This window comes from Mastomys coucha, unplaced genomic scaffold, assembly GCF_008632895.1.
Source record: "Mastomys coucha isolate ucsf_1 unplaced genomic scaffold, UCSF_Mcou_1 pScaffold9, whole genome shotgun sequence".
Lineage (NCBI taxonomy): Eukaryota > Metazoa > Chordata > Mammalia > Rodentia > Muridae > Mastomys > Mastomys coucha.
The window spans coordinates 89,090,602-89,104,159 of record NW_022196915.1 but is presented as its reverse complement, the minus strand read 5'-3'; the positions used below and the strand labels follow the sequence as shown (position 1 = coordinate 89,104,159).

General features: G+C 39.7%; 1 protein-coding gene across 1 annotated transcript in view; it reads left to right on the top strand.

Annotated features, from left to right (window-relative positions):
* Ednrb (endothelin receptor type B) overlaps window positions 1-8,037 on the top strand; it is a 30,559-nt gene extending 22,522 nt beyond the window's left edge. Inside the window, exons 5-8 of the mRNA XM_031361640.1 lie at window positions 873-1,022; window positions 1,836-1,969; window positions 2,717-2,825; window positions 5,456-8,037. Of these exons, the coding sequence (XP_031217500.1) occupies window positions 873-1,022; window positions 1,836-1,969; window positions 2,717-2,825; window positions 5,456-5,590 (528 nt within the window). The 3' untranslated portion in view covers window positions 5,591-8,037. The remainder of the gene's footprint in view (window positions 1-872; window positions 1,023-1,835; window positions 1,970-2,716; window positions 2,826-5,455) is intronic.
* Window positions 8,038-13,558: the final 5,521 nt, after the last annotated feature.

Sequence of the window (13,558 nt, the reverse complement as noted above, 5' to 3'; positions counted from 1 at the left end):
TCTAACTATCATCAAGGATTATTTTCGATTTTACATGTAAAAGAGTATATAAAGTTTATGAACTACACATTCAATAATCAGTAAAAGAACAAAGAAGGTCACCAATGCGAAGATGAGCAGGAGCTTGTTGTTTACTACACTATATTCTTTCCAAAATAGACATATCTGGATTGATAAGGTTTTTTGAAAGGTGACAGAAGAAAAGAACACAAGAAAAGTATAACTCACAAGCACTTTCTTTTTCCTTTTTTTAAAATTTAACTTTTTTTTTTTAATTTTTCTAGACAAGGTTTCTCTGTGTAGCCCTGGCTGTCCTGAAACTCACTCTGTAGACCAGGCTGGCCTCGAACTCAGAAATCCGCCTGCCTCTGCCTCCCAAGTGCTGGGATTAAAGAGTGTGCCACCACTGCCCAGCACACAAGCACTTTCTTAATTGTCCTTTCATATATACACTACTGACTCAAATGGCTAGTACAGATATCTTCATACCCTTTTTGTCACACTAAACACACTTAATAGAAAGGGAAAACATCACCTGTAATAGGTTTATATACTTAGTACCAATAATACCTAAAATTTGAAATATCTGGTTTTTCAGTGTTATCTACACATAAGAATTTTTCTCAACTGCCTACGGCTTATTATATTATCCCAAAGAATTGAAATATGTTCTGCAATGTTTCTTTAATTTAATGCAGGCCTTTATTTATGTATTCAGTAGATATGGCCCACGAAACTCTATACAGTACATACATGGAAGATGTTACAGAATCATTGTCCTTTGATGGATATTTTATTTCTAGTTGACATTTGATACATATGGTTTTTTTAAGCAGAAGATAGTAATCTTAAAAATTCTTTCTTCTCCATAGTTTTACAAGACGGCCAAAGATTGGTGGCTGTTCAGTTTCTACTTCTGCTTGCCACTAGCCATCACTGCAATCTTTTATACCCTGATGACCTGTGAAATGCTCAGAAAGAAGAGTGGCATGCAGATTGCTTTGAATGATCACTTAAAGCAGGTAAGAGAATGGAAGAATCTAGTAGAGTGTAGCCATAATTATGGTCAGATGAAATTCATGATGATGATGATAATGACGATGATAATGATAAGCTAATATTAAACACTAGAACATATTTTCACTTTCTTCCTTCATCCTGTTTCTGTAACAAAACATTATTTTATATTACTTATTTAGAGACTATATCATCTATAATGACCTAAAGAGAATCATCGCCTTTTGTTGTTTTAAGATAGAATCTCGATTAGCCCAGGCTAGCCTTGAATTCACCATGTAGCCAAAGATAACCTGGAATTCCAGATCCTCCTTTGCTTCTTCTGCCTCCCAAATGGTGATAGTACAGGCTTGTACAACCTTGCCCAGTTTCACACACACACACACACACACACACACACACACACACACACACACACGCACAATGTATGTGTAATATATTTTTAGATTTACTTTATGTATATGAATGTTTTGCTTGTGTGCATGTGGGCCACATGCCTGGTGGCCATATATTTCAGAGTGGGGGTATCAGATTCTCTGAAACTGGAGTGATAGATGGTTATGAGCCACTATCAGGGTACTGGCAATCAACTATTTCTTTTGCAAAACAAGTGCTCTAAGCTGCTGAGCCATCTGTCCACCCCACTCCCCCAGACCCTTACTTTTAAAAGATGAATCCCTAGCAATTTTAGTTCTCATTCACACTAACTATCTAATTGAAAGCTCATTGCCCCAAGTCCTTATTTTTGTAAATATGGTTAAATATCTATTTGGGGAGAGTGTGTGTTAGCTTTAGAAGGGCCTGTGGTTCTGTTTCAGAGACGAGAAGTGGCCAAAACAGTATTCTGCCTGGTCCTCGTGTTTGCCCTCTGTTGGCTTCCCCTTCACCTCAGCAGGATTCTGAAGCTCACACTTTATGACCAGAGCAATCCTCACAGGTGTGAACTTCTGAGGTAAGAAAAGAAAATACAGTGGAACACACACGTGACATGAAAGGAGATGTGGCAGCTGTTTAGGGGAAAATAGAGGGGGTAGGAGAGGGTGCCAAGGGAGAGAGGTAAATAAAGAACAACATGTGGTGACATGTATGTGATGACATATATGTCATAATATGCATGTCATATGTATGTATAAAACTCAGTAATCTGTGCTTAGATTGAAAAGAAGAGAATAGAAATAATTATGGAATTGTCATCCAGATGTTTCTCCATTATCAATCCATCTAATTGGCAGAAAGAATACTATTTTCTTATCCACAGAGGCCAATTAAGACTCCCAATTTTCGCTTTGCTCCTGTTCTAGGTGGGTAAATTAGAGGGACTGGGAAAACCTTGGGAATGTGGGCACAGTTGTCAAAGTGATGAGTGACAAGATGAAAGTGTCAAATCTGAGATGTCACTATTCACATCAGTCCTTTCTCTTCTGAACCCCTCATCACTTCCAAACGAGAATCTGATTTTTAAAAGAAAAGCTGCATATGGATTGTGAAGGTGGGAGAGAGTGGTGGAGATGCCAAAGACAGACAGACAGAGAGACAGGCAGGCAGAGAAGCAGACAGGCACCTCTGATGGCAAATCAGTTGTTAAATCAAATCATTGCACGTGGGCGATTTGGCCTTTCTTCATAAAAACACAAGGGTGAACATTAAATAAACACTTGGAGGGATGTAATCTTTACAGACACCTTTGGGTTTCTTGCAGCTTTTTGTTGGTTTTGGACTATGTTGGTATCAATATGGCTTCTTTGAATTCCTGCATCAATCCAATCGCTCTGTATTTGGTGAGCAAAAGATTCAAAAACTGCTTTAAGGTAAGAGACTCTTCTAAAATAAAATACTTCCTGTATTCTGGCATCAAATATAGGCTTTAAAAAAAAACACTAATATTCCTATCTAGAGAGAGCTGGAAAAAATGCTAATTTTCCCTGACTTGCAATGTATGTGATGTTTTTAAATATTGCTTTTGAATTATAGAACATATTTGCTTATAAGTCCTTGTCAGTAGTCACCCATGCCCTGATGCCTTAGACATTCACCAGTACTATTAAAATTGCGCAGATTAATAAAAGTACATATATTGATAATCATTGTCGTGTAGTTAGATAAGAATGAAATCCAGTTAGATGCAGTGTTCCTCCGATCTTAGTAGACTTTTTTATTGTTCAACTACAATTTGTGTTAGAAGTAAGTTAATCTCTTTTTCTCATGGACTGTGGAAATAAAGTCAGGGGCTGGGAGATGGCTCAGTGGGTAAGGGTGCTTGCTCTGCAGGTGGGTCCAGAGAAGTTTCCCAGAACTGATTAGAAAAGTGAGGCATGCCATGTCAGGTGAGGGGAAGCAGAGGTCTCTGATTTCAAGGCCAATCTGAGTGATATAGTAAGGTCCTATCTCAAAACAACAAAAAAAGACAAGGAGAGGGGGGAATATCAGGTGTGGCTGCTCACATGCCTATAATCCTAGTGATAGGATTGCTATCACTATATATATAATATTCATGTAATGCTATATACACATGCATTATATATAATAATAGTATATATAATGCTACTGATAGGATAGGATAGGTAGACACTAGGTAGACACCAGGTAGGCGCTAGCTTACTTCCAGGTCCAGTAAGAGACCCTGTCTTAAGGAAATAAGGTGGAAGGGGATAGGTTAGGACACTCAATGGCCTCCTCTAGTGCATCACATACATCTCTCTCTCTCTCTTTCTCTCTCTCTCTCTTTCTCTCTCCCCTCTCTCTCTCTCCCTCCCTCCCCCTTTCTCCCTCTCTCTCTCCCCGTCTCCCTCTCTTCCTTCCCCCCTCCCCCTCCACACACAAATAGCAAGTATGAAAGTTAAAATCATTTCTACTCCATCTTTCCTACCTTCTATGTGCAGTGGCAATATGTTGCTCCATGTTGAATAGAAGAATAACTTCTTAGCTCAGATGCTGGCAATCTGGCTCCCATTAATCTATTCAGCCATTCTTTCAATAATGCAACACCAAGCAAAATATGCCACACCTCACAAGAGAATGGACACTGTACCTGGTATTTCATTATTTGAAAACCAAAATTCATTTCATCGTAAGCACTAAGATAGTTGAAAATGTCCTTGCCCATTCATAACTCAAACATTAGTGATGGAAGAGGACTTTTATCCAAACCAGCTCCTTTCTTTACAGAACAAAAACCCTGCTATTTCCCTGAGCATAGTTTATCATAACACAAACAAAATTTATTTCCTTAGACCCATAGACTATCACTATGAACAAAGTTTTAAAAATTTAAAAACTCCAGTGAAAAGTGGAAAAGTAAAACCAAGGCGCTTGCATCCTTTATAGATTCATTGCATAACAATATTGAAAATGCATGCAAGAGTAACATGTAGCTTAAAAATAGCTAGGCAGTATTAAACTCATTGACATGGGAAGGAATGTATGTCAGTGTCAAGTGAGAAAAAGCAGATCATGGGGCACAGGCACTATTTACGTAAGTCTGAACACAGGCACGTGTACAATTGTAATGTTTGTGTTCTCGAGGGAAAATGTTTGACTTTCACAGTTGTCACACTTTGGAAATAGGTTTCCAAGTAAAGAAGACAAAGTGTCAAAACTTAAGGGAGTTTTCGGGGCTGAAGAGATGACTCAGCGGGAAAGAGCAACTGGTGTGCAAGCTTGTGGACATGAGTTCAAACCCAAGCTCTCCTGTAAAAAACCCAGGCTTGCCTGCCTCTACCTGTAACCCTAGCTTTACAGGACAGAGACAGAGAGATCCTAAAGACACCTGATCAGTCAGGTAGGCAGACACAGTGAGCTTCAGGTTCAGTGAGAGATCTTGTCTCAAGGGAATAAGGGCGAACACAATAGAAAGAAACGACATCCTCCTCTGGCCTCTTGTGCACTGTGCACACACACACACACACACACACACATACTAAAACAATTAGTGTCTGTTTCTTAAGTAATGTTAATTCCATATTTTTCCTTTGTAATTCATAGTTGCAAAAAATAAGTACATACCACCAATGTGATCGCCTTTTCAATTCCTAAAATTTTATTTATTACTATTGTGTGAATGCAATGTGTGTATGCATCACATGATGCATAAGTGCTACAATGTGTGTATGTGCATGTATGTGTGTGTATGTGTGTGTGTGTGCATGCACATGTGAAAATGTGTGAATGCACATGTGCATGTGTGTGTATGAATGTTCTCTTTCCACCATGAGTTCTAGTGCTCAAACTAATGTCATCAGGCTTGCAAAGTGCTTTTACCCACAGAGCCATCTTGCTGACTTAACAGCAGCTCTTTTTTAAGGGGGAGAAGGGTAGGAGGGACATGGAAAGAGAGGGAACCAGAATCCCACCCTTGCAAGGACAGTCAGAGCCCCAAGCGCAAGAGGAGCGGTAGCCATGTGCCTGAGTAAGCCTGCAATGGTCCTTCTGTTTTATACAGTCGTGTTTGTGCTGCTGGTGCCAAACGTTTGAGGAAAAGCAGTCCTTAGAGGAGAAGCAGTCCTGCTTGAAGTTCAAAGCTAACGATCACGGATATGACAACTTCCGTTCCAGCAATAAATACAGCTCATCTTGAAGGCAAGAACACTCGCCAGATCTCATCCTCATTGCGGACAGATATCATTAAAATAAAATGAAACCTTTGCCAAATCAAAATGGAAAACCATGCTAGCAGAAAGGTGTGCACGCATGTGAGAGGGATTATTTTTAACTGTTCTAACTTTCAACACCTGATATTTCATGGGCTGTTTACAATCTAAGAAAGCCATGGGAAGGAATGAGTTCTCCATGGGGAAGCACTTAGATTCTTAGTCAGCACTTCAACACAGCTCTTAAAAGCCCCAAGTGCGTTCATAACGCCACTTACATTTAAAAAACGAGAACTTCACTCAGAAGTTCTGTTCAGGGGTTTATTATCCAATCCTATGAATCTGGATTCAAGAAAGCATGACATTGCAAAACAATTCTTAAAATGAAGTTTCAGTTATACAATTTGAACCTTAAAAAAAAAACTAATAAATTTCTATGCCTAGTATCATACCCACTAATCCGTTTGTAACTATATGAAAAATGAGAAAGCAATATAGTTGGTATACTTTTGTGGTCATTACAAACATTGAAATGATCAGAAGTAGGGATGGAGAAGAGAGTCTGAGCCTGGATGTTTGAAATCGTCATGTTCCTTACAGTCAAACATGCATGAGTGTCACAGAAGACGCAGGGAAGGTGTGAGCTGCCACACCTGAGGTTTCTGAACTTCCCTCACACATACTCTGCAGAAAGACACAAAACAGAACACTACCTATGATTTCTTCAAAGTTCTTTCCAAATCCTTTCATGGTTGAAGTTTAAATTCCATTTGATTAACTTCATCACCTGTAAATACTTAGCTATTAGCTATAAGCACTACACATAGATGACTTAACGAAGGGCAGGTCCCAGTGTTCATAGCTTTCTGACAAAGAGATGTCAGTATCCCAATTATAGACAGAATGTGAATTGCCCGGTGCAGTGTCCACATGGCGAAGAAGCAGGGAACACCCTTTCAGTCATGCTGTAGATAAAATGGTCCACAGCACAATATGATAGCTAAAATACCATCATTTAAAGACATAGAAAGTAGTCACTGTAACCAGCTCTCTTGGAGGCATATTAACAATTTTTTATGTTATTTCTGAAAATAGCCAATAGGAAGGCATTCTGGACATGGTGCTTTTCTAAAACATAGAAGCCAAACTGCTTCAGGGTCTGCAAGATTGTCCTCATTGTGCATTCTTGTGTAGTTTTTTTTGTTTTGTTTTGTTTTAATCTCCTTCCACAACGTGCCTTAGGTTCACTCCAGATGAGCAGTGTGTGAAAGAATGCCCAAGAGAAAACTGATGAGAGAGGAAATGAGGTGGGGCAGGAGGAAGCCCGTGGGGAAAGATTCCCATTCTTAGCCCTGTGTTCGTCACTGCCTCGTCATATCAGTGTGAAAGGTCCTGGTTCAGCTCCAGCAAAACACAGCGCTGTGTTCTCAGTGTGACTTGGGAACAAATCAAGCCAGAGAGCCTTAACCTTGTCTTAAAATATAACATTTAACTTCCTTCTTCTTTCTTTTCTTTTCTTTTTCTCTTCTTTTTTCTTTTTATAACCCAGGCCACATGTTGAAAATGAGCTAAGAATGCAGTTTTCTGCCAAACAATAAACCCAAACAGGACAGTGAGGTCAAAAACAAAAAACAATACTGAATCGGCATGCCACATGACTCTTTAGGAGTTCTTGTGTATAGGTTGCTCACTATAATTTTCTACAGATACTTTTTAATCACAAAGGACACCCCAGATCTTCAATTTTAAGTTAGCTAATGGGTCCCCAGTAGTAGTTTTGCATTGTGAACATATTTTTAATTCTTACTAAATTTTAGATTGGTTTTATTGTTGTGTACTAAATTCTTGAGTCCTAACATCCCAAATGTTCCTTCCATCTTCTTGTTAGACTCATGGGCAGCAATCATCCTGCCAAATTATGAACTGGCATAAGAATACTATTCATGCAATATATGCAATAAAACTATATTCAGTGGCTTTTTTATTCAAAATTTTAGCACACAGACCTAGCATGGTAAGAAACAAACATAATCTCTTTGCATAATTAAAGCCAAGATAACAGAAGGTACCATCTAATTTAAAGCATATTTTCTAACATTTAAGTTGTCTAATATAGCAATTCATAAAAATAGTGTTAACAAGGATGTTAGAGGTCAAACGATTTGTAAGTGACTTCAGCCTATTTTCTCCTAAATTATCCACTGCTATTGTTGGTCTGTGTTCAAACATTTTTCAGTATTGATAATGTGCAATGGCCAAAGGACAACTGTTTTCATCAAAATGTGGGTGTGTTGTGTCTAACATGCACTTGTAATAAAGCTGAGTAAAATAATTGTGTTTAGTTTTGCTCTGGTCACTTAAAGTGGCAGCTTGTGTAGTTGCTAACTTCTTGTTGTGTAAGCAAAACCAATAAACACTCAAATGGTTTAAAAGAGCAGCTTGTCTTTTGCTATTCATTCATAAATCCTACATTAATCATAAAGGGGATAGGATTGCTGTACGTGGACATTATTTATGTTAAACACGTAATTATCAAGGAATGAAAGTGAAGTTAAATGCCACTATGATGATCTTGCTATGTCCCATTACACATATGTGGCCATCCCTCACGGTTGATCATTTTCTGATCATACATATGAGGCCATCCCTCATAGTTGATTGGTAATTTTCTAATCACACATATGTAGCCATCTTTCATAGTTGACTGATCATTTTCTGATCACATATATGTAACCATCCCTCACGGTTGTTCATTTTCTGGTCACCATCAGGCATCTTTACCTTTCCTTATCTGCATAGCCCCTTTAATCCTTGTTATACTACATTAAAGAGGACACTCGGGGATTACTCATTGCATTTCATATGCAGCCTTCTAGTGTTGACTATGTGCATGGTAAAATAAAATTACCTTAGGCTGAGTACCCCTGATCAAAAACTCTGATGTCTGAAATACTCCAAAACCTCAAACTTTTTGAAAGTTGAAAACACTACATTTGATCTGCTGCTATATAACACATTGCAAATAAAACTAAAAATATTAAATAAAATGATGTTCAGGCTATGTGTACATGCTGTATATAAAACATAAGTACAGCTCCTGCTTGTACATGGGTCCCATCCCCAACCTCTCATTGTGCATATGCAAATATTCTAAAGTCCAAACAAGTGCTCAGAGAAATGGGCAAGGAAAAAGAGGGAGACAACAATAGTGGGAATCTCAAGTGCAAGATTAGTAGACATGTGAAATCTGGAGAGGCTGCAAGGATTTACGAAGAGGAATGACCCAAGTCACGGAAGTCAGGGTAGAGGGAAGCCCAGCGGGTGGGCTGAGAAGATGCCCGGGGAGAAGGTGGACACGTATGTGACCTTTACAGCTGGAGGCTAATGCACCTGAGCAGTTTGGTTACATTATGCATGTGTGGTGGTGCATCAGTGTGCTCCAATTATATTTTTCTTATCTAGACGCATCGATATTTGTATCGTAGATTAAGTCACATTAACAATGAAGAGGGGTTAACTTAGTGACTTAAACATCACTTTAGTGAAAAGTCTACTAACATTTACAAAAGTAAACTTCAGGAAAGTATAAGCAGAAATGAAAGGGGACCCAAGGACAAAGGTTAACAGTCTCGTAAGCTGAAATGCGGGGCAATTGATTCAAATATGGGCCTTCCTTACCAAGGGTCCACCAGTGAGACAGGCGGACATATTTTTCAGGTTGACTCCTGAAGCAGCAAAACCTTTGAAGAAAACAGAATGAGGTGAAGCTAATTACAAAGCAGACCATTGCAAGTCAAAAGGGCCGGATCCCGATATCCCAAGCGGCCATGTGTAGCTGGAATGCTACTTCTATGAGTCAGGTGGCTTTACTTCTGTAACGACTTTGCCAAATGACATGTAGAATCATAGGCATGATCCCAGCAGGGGCAGAAGGCAGGATTTGTTTCTTTTCTGGGACTGAAGATATAAGAAACCTTTGCTCCATAGTTAGGGAGATTTCTTTCTTTATTTCTTTCTTTTTAACTAGGTATAGTTGCATATGCCTTTATTACTTTTTTAAATTAAGGTTTATTTACATATTTATTATATGTAATTACACCGTAGCTGTCTTCAGAGTCTCCAGAAGAAGGAGTCAGATCTCATTACAGATGGTTGTGAGCCACTATGTGGTTGCTGGGATTTGAACTCAGGACCTTTGGAAGAGCAGTCAGTGCTCTTAATCACTGAGCCATCTCTCCAGCACAGTTAGGAAGATTTCTAGCCCTCACCCTTTCTAGCAATGACCAGCAGCCTTGCACACCCTGGGCAAGGGGAGGAAGTCTCCATTTGAAGAAAATCACTAACCTGCAGGTGAAGAATCCTTCAGATCTAAACATGGGTAGTAAGGAAGGTCCTCACTTAAAAGGGTATGAGCCTTCTCCATGCTGTGTGTATGCATAGAATTTTCAAGTTAAGTGTTGGTGCCACATTTTACAATATGAGGGAGGGTCAGAAGCATCTTCGGAAACTCTGTAGTAAAAGGAGGCAGTGACTTACAGGGAAATAATACGGGCGATGTCTGAAGAAGCAAAGGGACATTCACGTCCACAACATTAGGCTGAATGTTCCCAGAGAAGTAAGGCAGAGGATGCAAAACCAAGGTGTTTAATATTCAAAGGAACACTTAGAAATTCAGGTACTGCTCTTGAAAATTGAAAATATGGTAGAAGAGATAAAAGACAAAAGTCAAGGCCCCCCAAAGTCTAAAATTGACAAGAAATAGCATGCGAAAGGTCTCTACCAAACTGCTCAGTAAGCTGAGAGCGAACCAGACTGTGCTCAGCGAGCTGAGAATCAGGAAGGAAACCAAGGAAGGAAGTCCAGGAAAGGTGAATTCAACACAGGAAACACAATGATTAATGTCAGCATGATGCACCGCAAATACTTCCACTTGTCTAAGAAGCAGTCGGTGGTGCAATAGAAGCAGAAGAATGGAGGGGGAAGAAAGCTGAACAAGAGAGAGAAAAGTTAGAAACAGAAAGACTGCCTGGTATATTTGAAGCTACTCATGGGTGTTTATACCTCTATGATGGCATCTGGGAATAAATGAACGGTAGTTCCAAGAAAACACTGATAGTAGATGTTGTGAAGGGCTGGAGATGTGGCTCCTCAGTTAAGAGCAGTGGTTGTTCTTACAGAGGACCTGAGTTCAGTCCCCAGCACCCACATTGTGACTTACAAGCATCTTGAAACTCCATTTCCAAGAGATCTGACATCTACTTTTAACCCCCATAGGCAGCAGGCGTGCATGAGGTATGCAGACAAACCTGCAGGCAAAACATCTACACTTACAAAACTAAGTCACAAGGATCCCCAGCCTCATGTTTGGCTGTGGGGCTTTACGTGTTTCCATTAGTTACTGGGTGAAGCCTCCTGGATGCCAATCGGACTAGGCATCAAAGAACCAAAAGCACTTAAAGAAATGTTCAGCATCCTCAGGAGCCAGGGAAATGCAAATCAAAATGACTCTTAGATTCCATCTTACAACTGTCAAATGGCTAAGATCAAAACCACAGAAACAGCTCATGCTGGAAGATGTGGAGCAAGGGGAGCACTCCCCCACTGGTGCTGGGAGTGCAAACTTGTACAGCCAGTTTGGAAATCAATATGGTGATTTCTCAGAAAATCAGAAAAGGATCTAACTCAAGACAGAGCCATTCCACTCCTGGGCTTATACCCAAAGGACATGTCACCATGCCATAAGGATACTTGCTCAACTATGTTCACAGCAGCTTTATTCATAATAGCCATAAACTGAAACAACCTAAGAATAAAGGAAATTTGGTACATTTACACAATGAAATATTACTCAGTTGTTAAAAACAGCCACATCCTGAGATTTTGCAGGCAAATCGATGGAACTAGAAAAGATCATCCTGAGCAAGATAAACTAGACTCAGAAAGACAAACATGGTATGTACTCACTGATAAGTGCATATTAGCTGGATAACCAGAAGCTAAGTAAAAAATGATCTCAAGGGGAACACATGAATCTCCATGTGAAGGGAAAATAGAATAGGCATTATGAGTAGATAGGGGTGGGGCATGTTTGGGTTGGGAGGTGAGTATAGGAACATTCCGGAAGGATCAGGTAACGGGAGGATGGAGGGAGAAAGTACTGGGAAAGACAACTGGAATGGGGGAGACTCCCTGGGACGAGCTAGAAACCTCATGCAATGGAAATTCCTAGGAATCTACAAAGGTGACCCAAGCTAAGACTCCTAGCAATGGGGTGATACACAGCCTGAACTATTCTTGATGTGCTGCAGTAAAAAATCATGTGTCCTCTTTGAGAAGCACTTGGGAATTAATATAGGAAAGAAATACTTATCCAAGGACCAGAAATTTCCACTTGTAGAGAATTTCTCATGGGATCACAATACAAAGACCAGAATGTTCACAGGCAGCATTATTTATTTCAGTCCCCAAATGGAAACAACTCAAACTCCAGTAGCAATATTTTAAATTACTAGACCATATGATATGCCAATGAAATGGAGCTCTCCACAAGTTGATTAAGCTCATCATGATTAAAATTTTGATCCAGCAAATTGTGGAGAGTGCTGCCCTGTATATAATGTTGAGTAGGATGACTTGTCCATGTAGGATGCTTGGCAGCCTACCCATCCTCTACCTACTAAACATCCAGGGCACCCTTTCCTAGTGTGAGAACGAACATGTTTCCAAACATCAACAAATACCTCTTGGGAGACACAGCAGGGGACCAACCCTGTGGTAAACTGCTGGGCAACACTATGATTCTGATAATATAAAGTCCAAAATCAACCACAGTGAAGCTGTGTTTACAGGTACACATACATCAACAAGAAAAATTAAAGGAAATTGTAATATAAATTAGGACAGTTGTCATTCTTGGTAGAGAGGGGACAACTGAGACCTTGAAGAAGTATATAAGGAGGTGCTGGCCTTGGGGCTGTATTTAAAGAGGTGACTTATAAATTTACATTGTTACCATATTTCTATAATAAATTTATAATCACTTTCCTTAAACAAAAAGACATGCATTCTTATGTATAATCGTCAGTTTAAAATGTTTTAAAAAATCCAGAATGTACGTAGTTACAACAGATCAAAAAGCTAGGAAAGCACATTCAGTGCTGTTATAGATAGTACTATTTAGAAATGGGAAGAGGAAAAGAAGGAAAACTCTACAGAAGAGAAGGAAAATGTTATTAACAGGGAAAGCCAAACCAGAATATTGTCTTCTCCCTGTTGGCAGACTGCCAATAACTAAGCAGTATAAAAATGGCATGGCAAAATGGCGTGGCAAGAGGATGTGAACTAGGCCCCTTCCATGCTGTGTTCAAACATGAGTAAGTTGACTACATGCTTAAGGACAACTTGCTTTCAGGGTCTGGACATGATGGTTAGGGTTAGGGCTAGGGTTAGGAATAGGGTTAGGGTTAGGGTTAGAGGGTTAGGGTTAGATTGTTATTAGAGTTAGAGTTTAGGGTTAGGATTAAAGTTACCACTTAATTTGTGACAAAGATGAATAATAATGGCAACTTGCCATGGACTGGGTTGCTTCGAGAACCCCTTGTCCTGCAGGGTGATAAGAGTTCTGGCCTGGTGGGCAAAGAATTCGGTGAGTGAAAAACAGAGACAATACAATGGAGTGTGGTGGTATCTGAGTGTATTTGCACAAAGTGAAAATCGGGCTTATATAGTATACAGAAACAGAGCGAATGTCAGGGATCACTTATGCAGGTAGTGGTCACATCAAAGTCAGTAAGATCAAACAGCCAGGTGTAAATGATTCCTTTGGAAGAGCAATAGTGCTCTTCCCCAATGGGCTATCTTAGCAGCCCTAAGAAAATGCTCTTCGTCTGAAGCAGGTAAGCACCAGGAGGTCCCATTTTAGCAGCTCCTGGGAATACTTTGGCTTGTAACGCAAA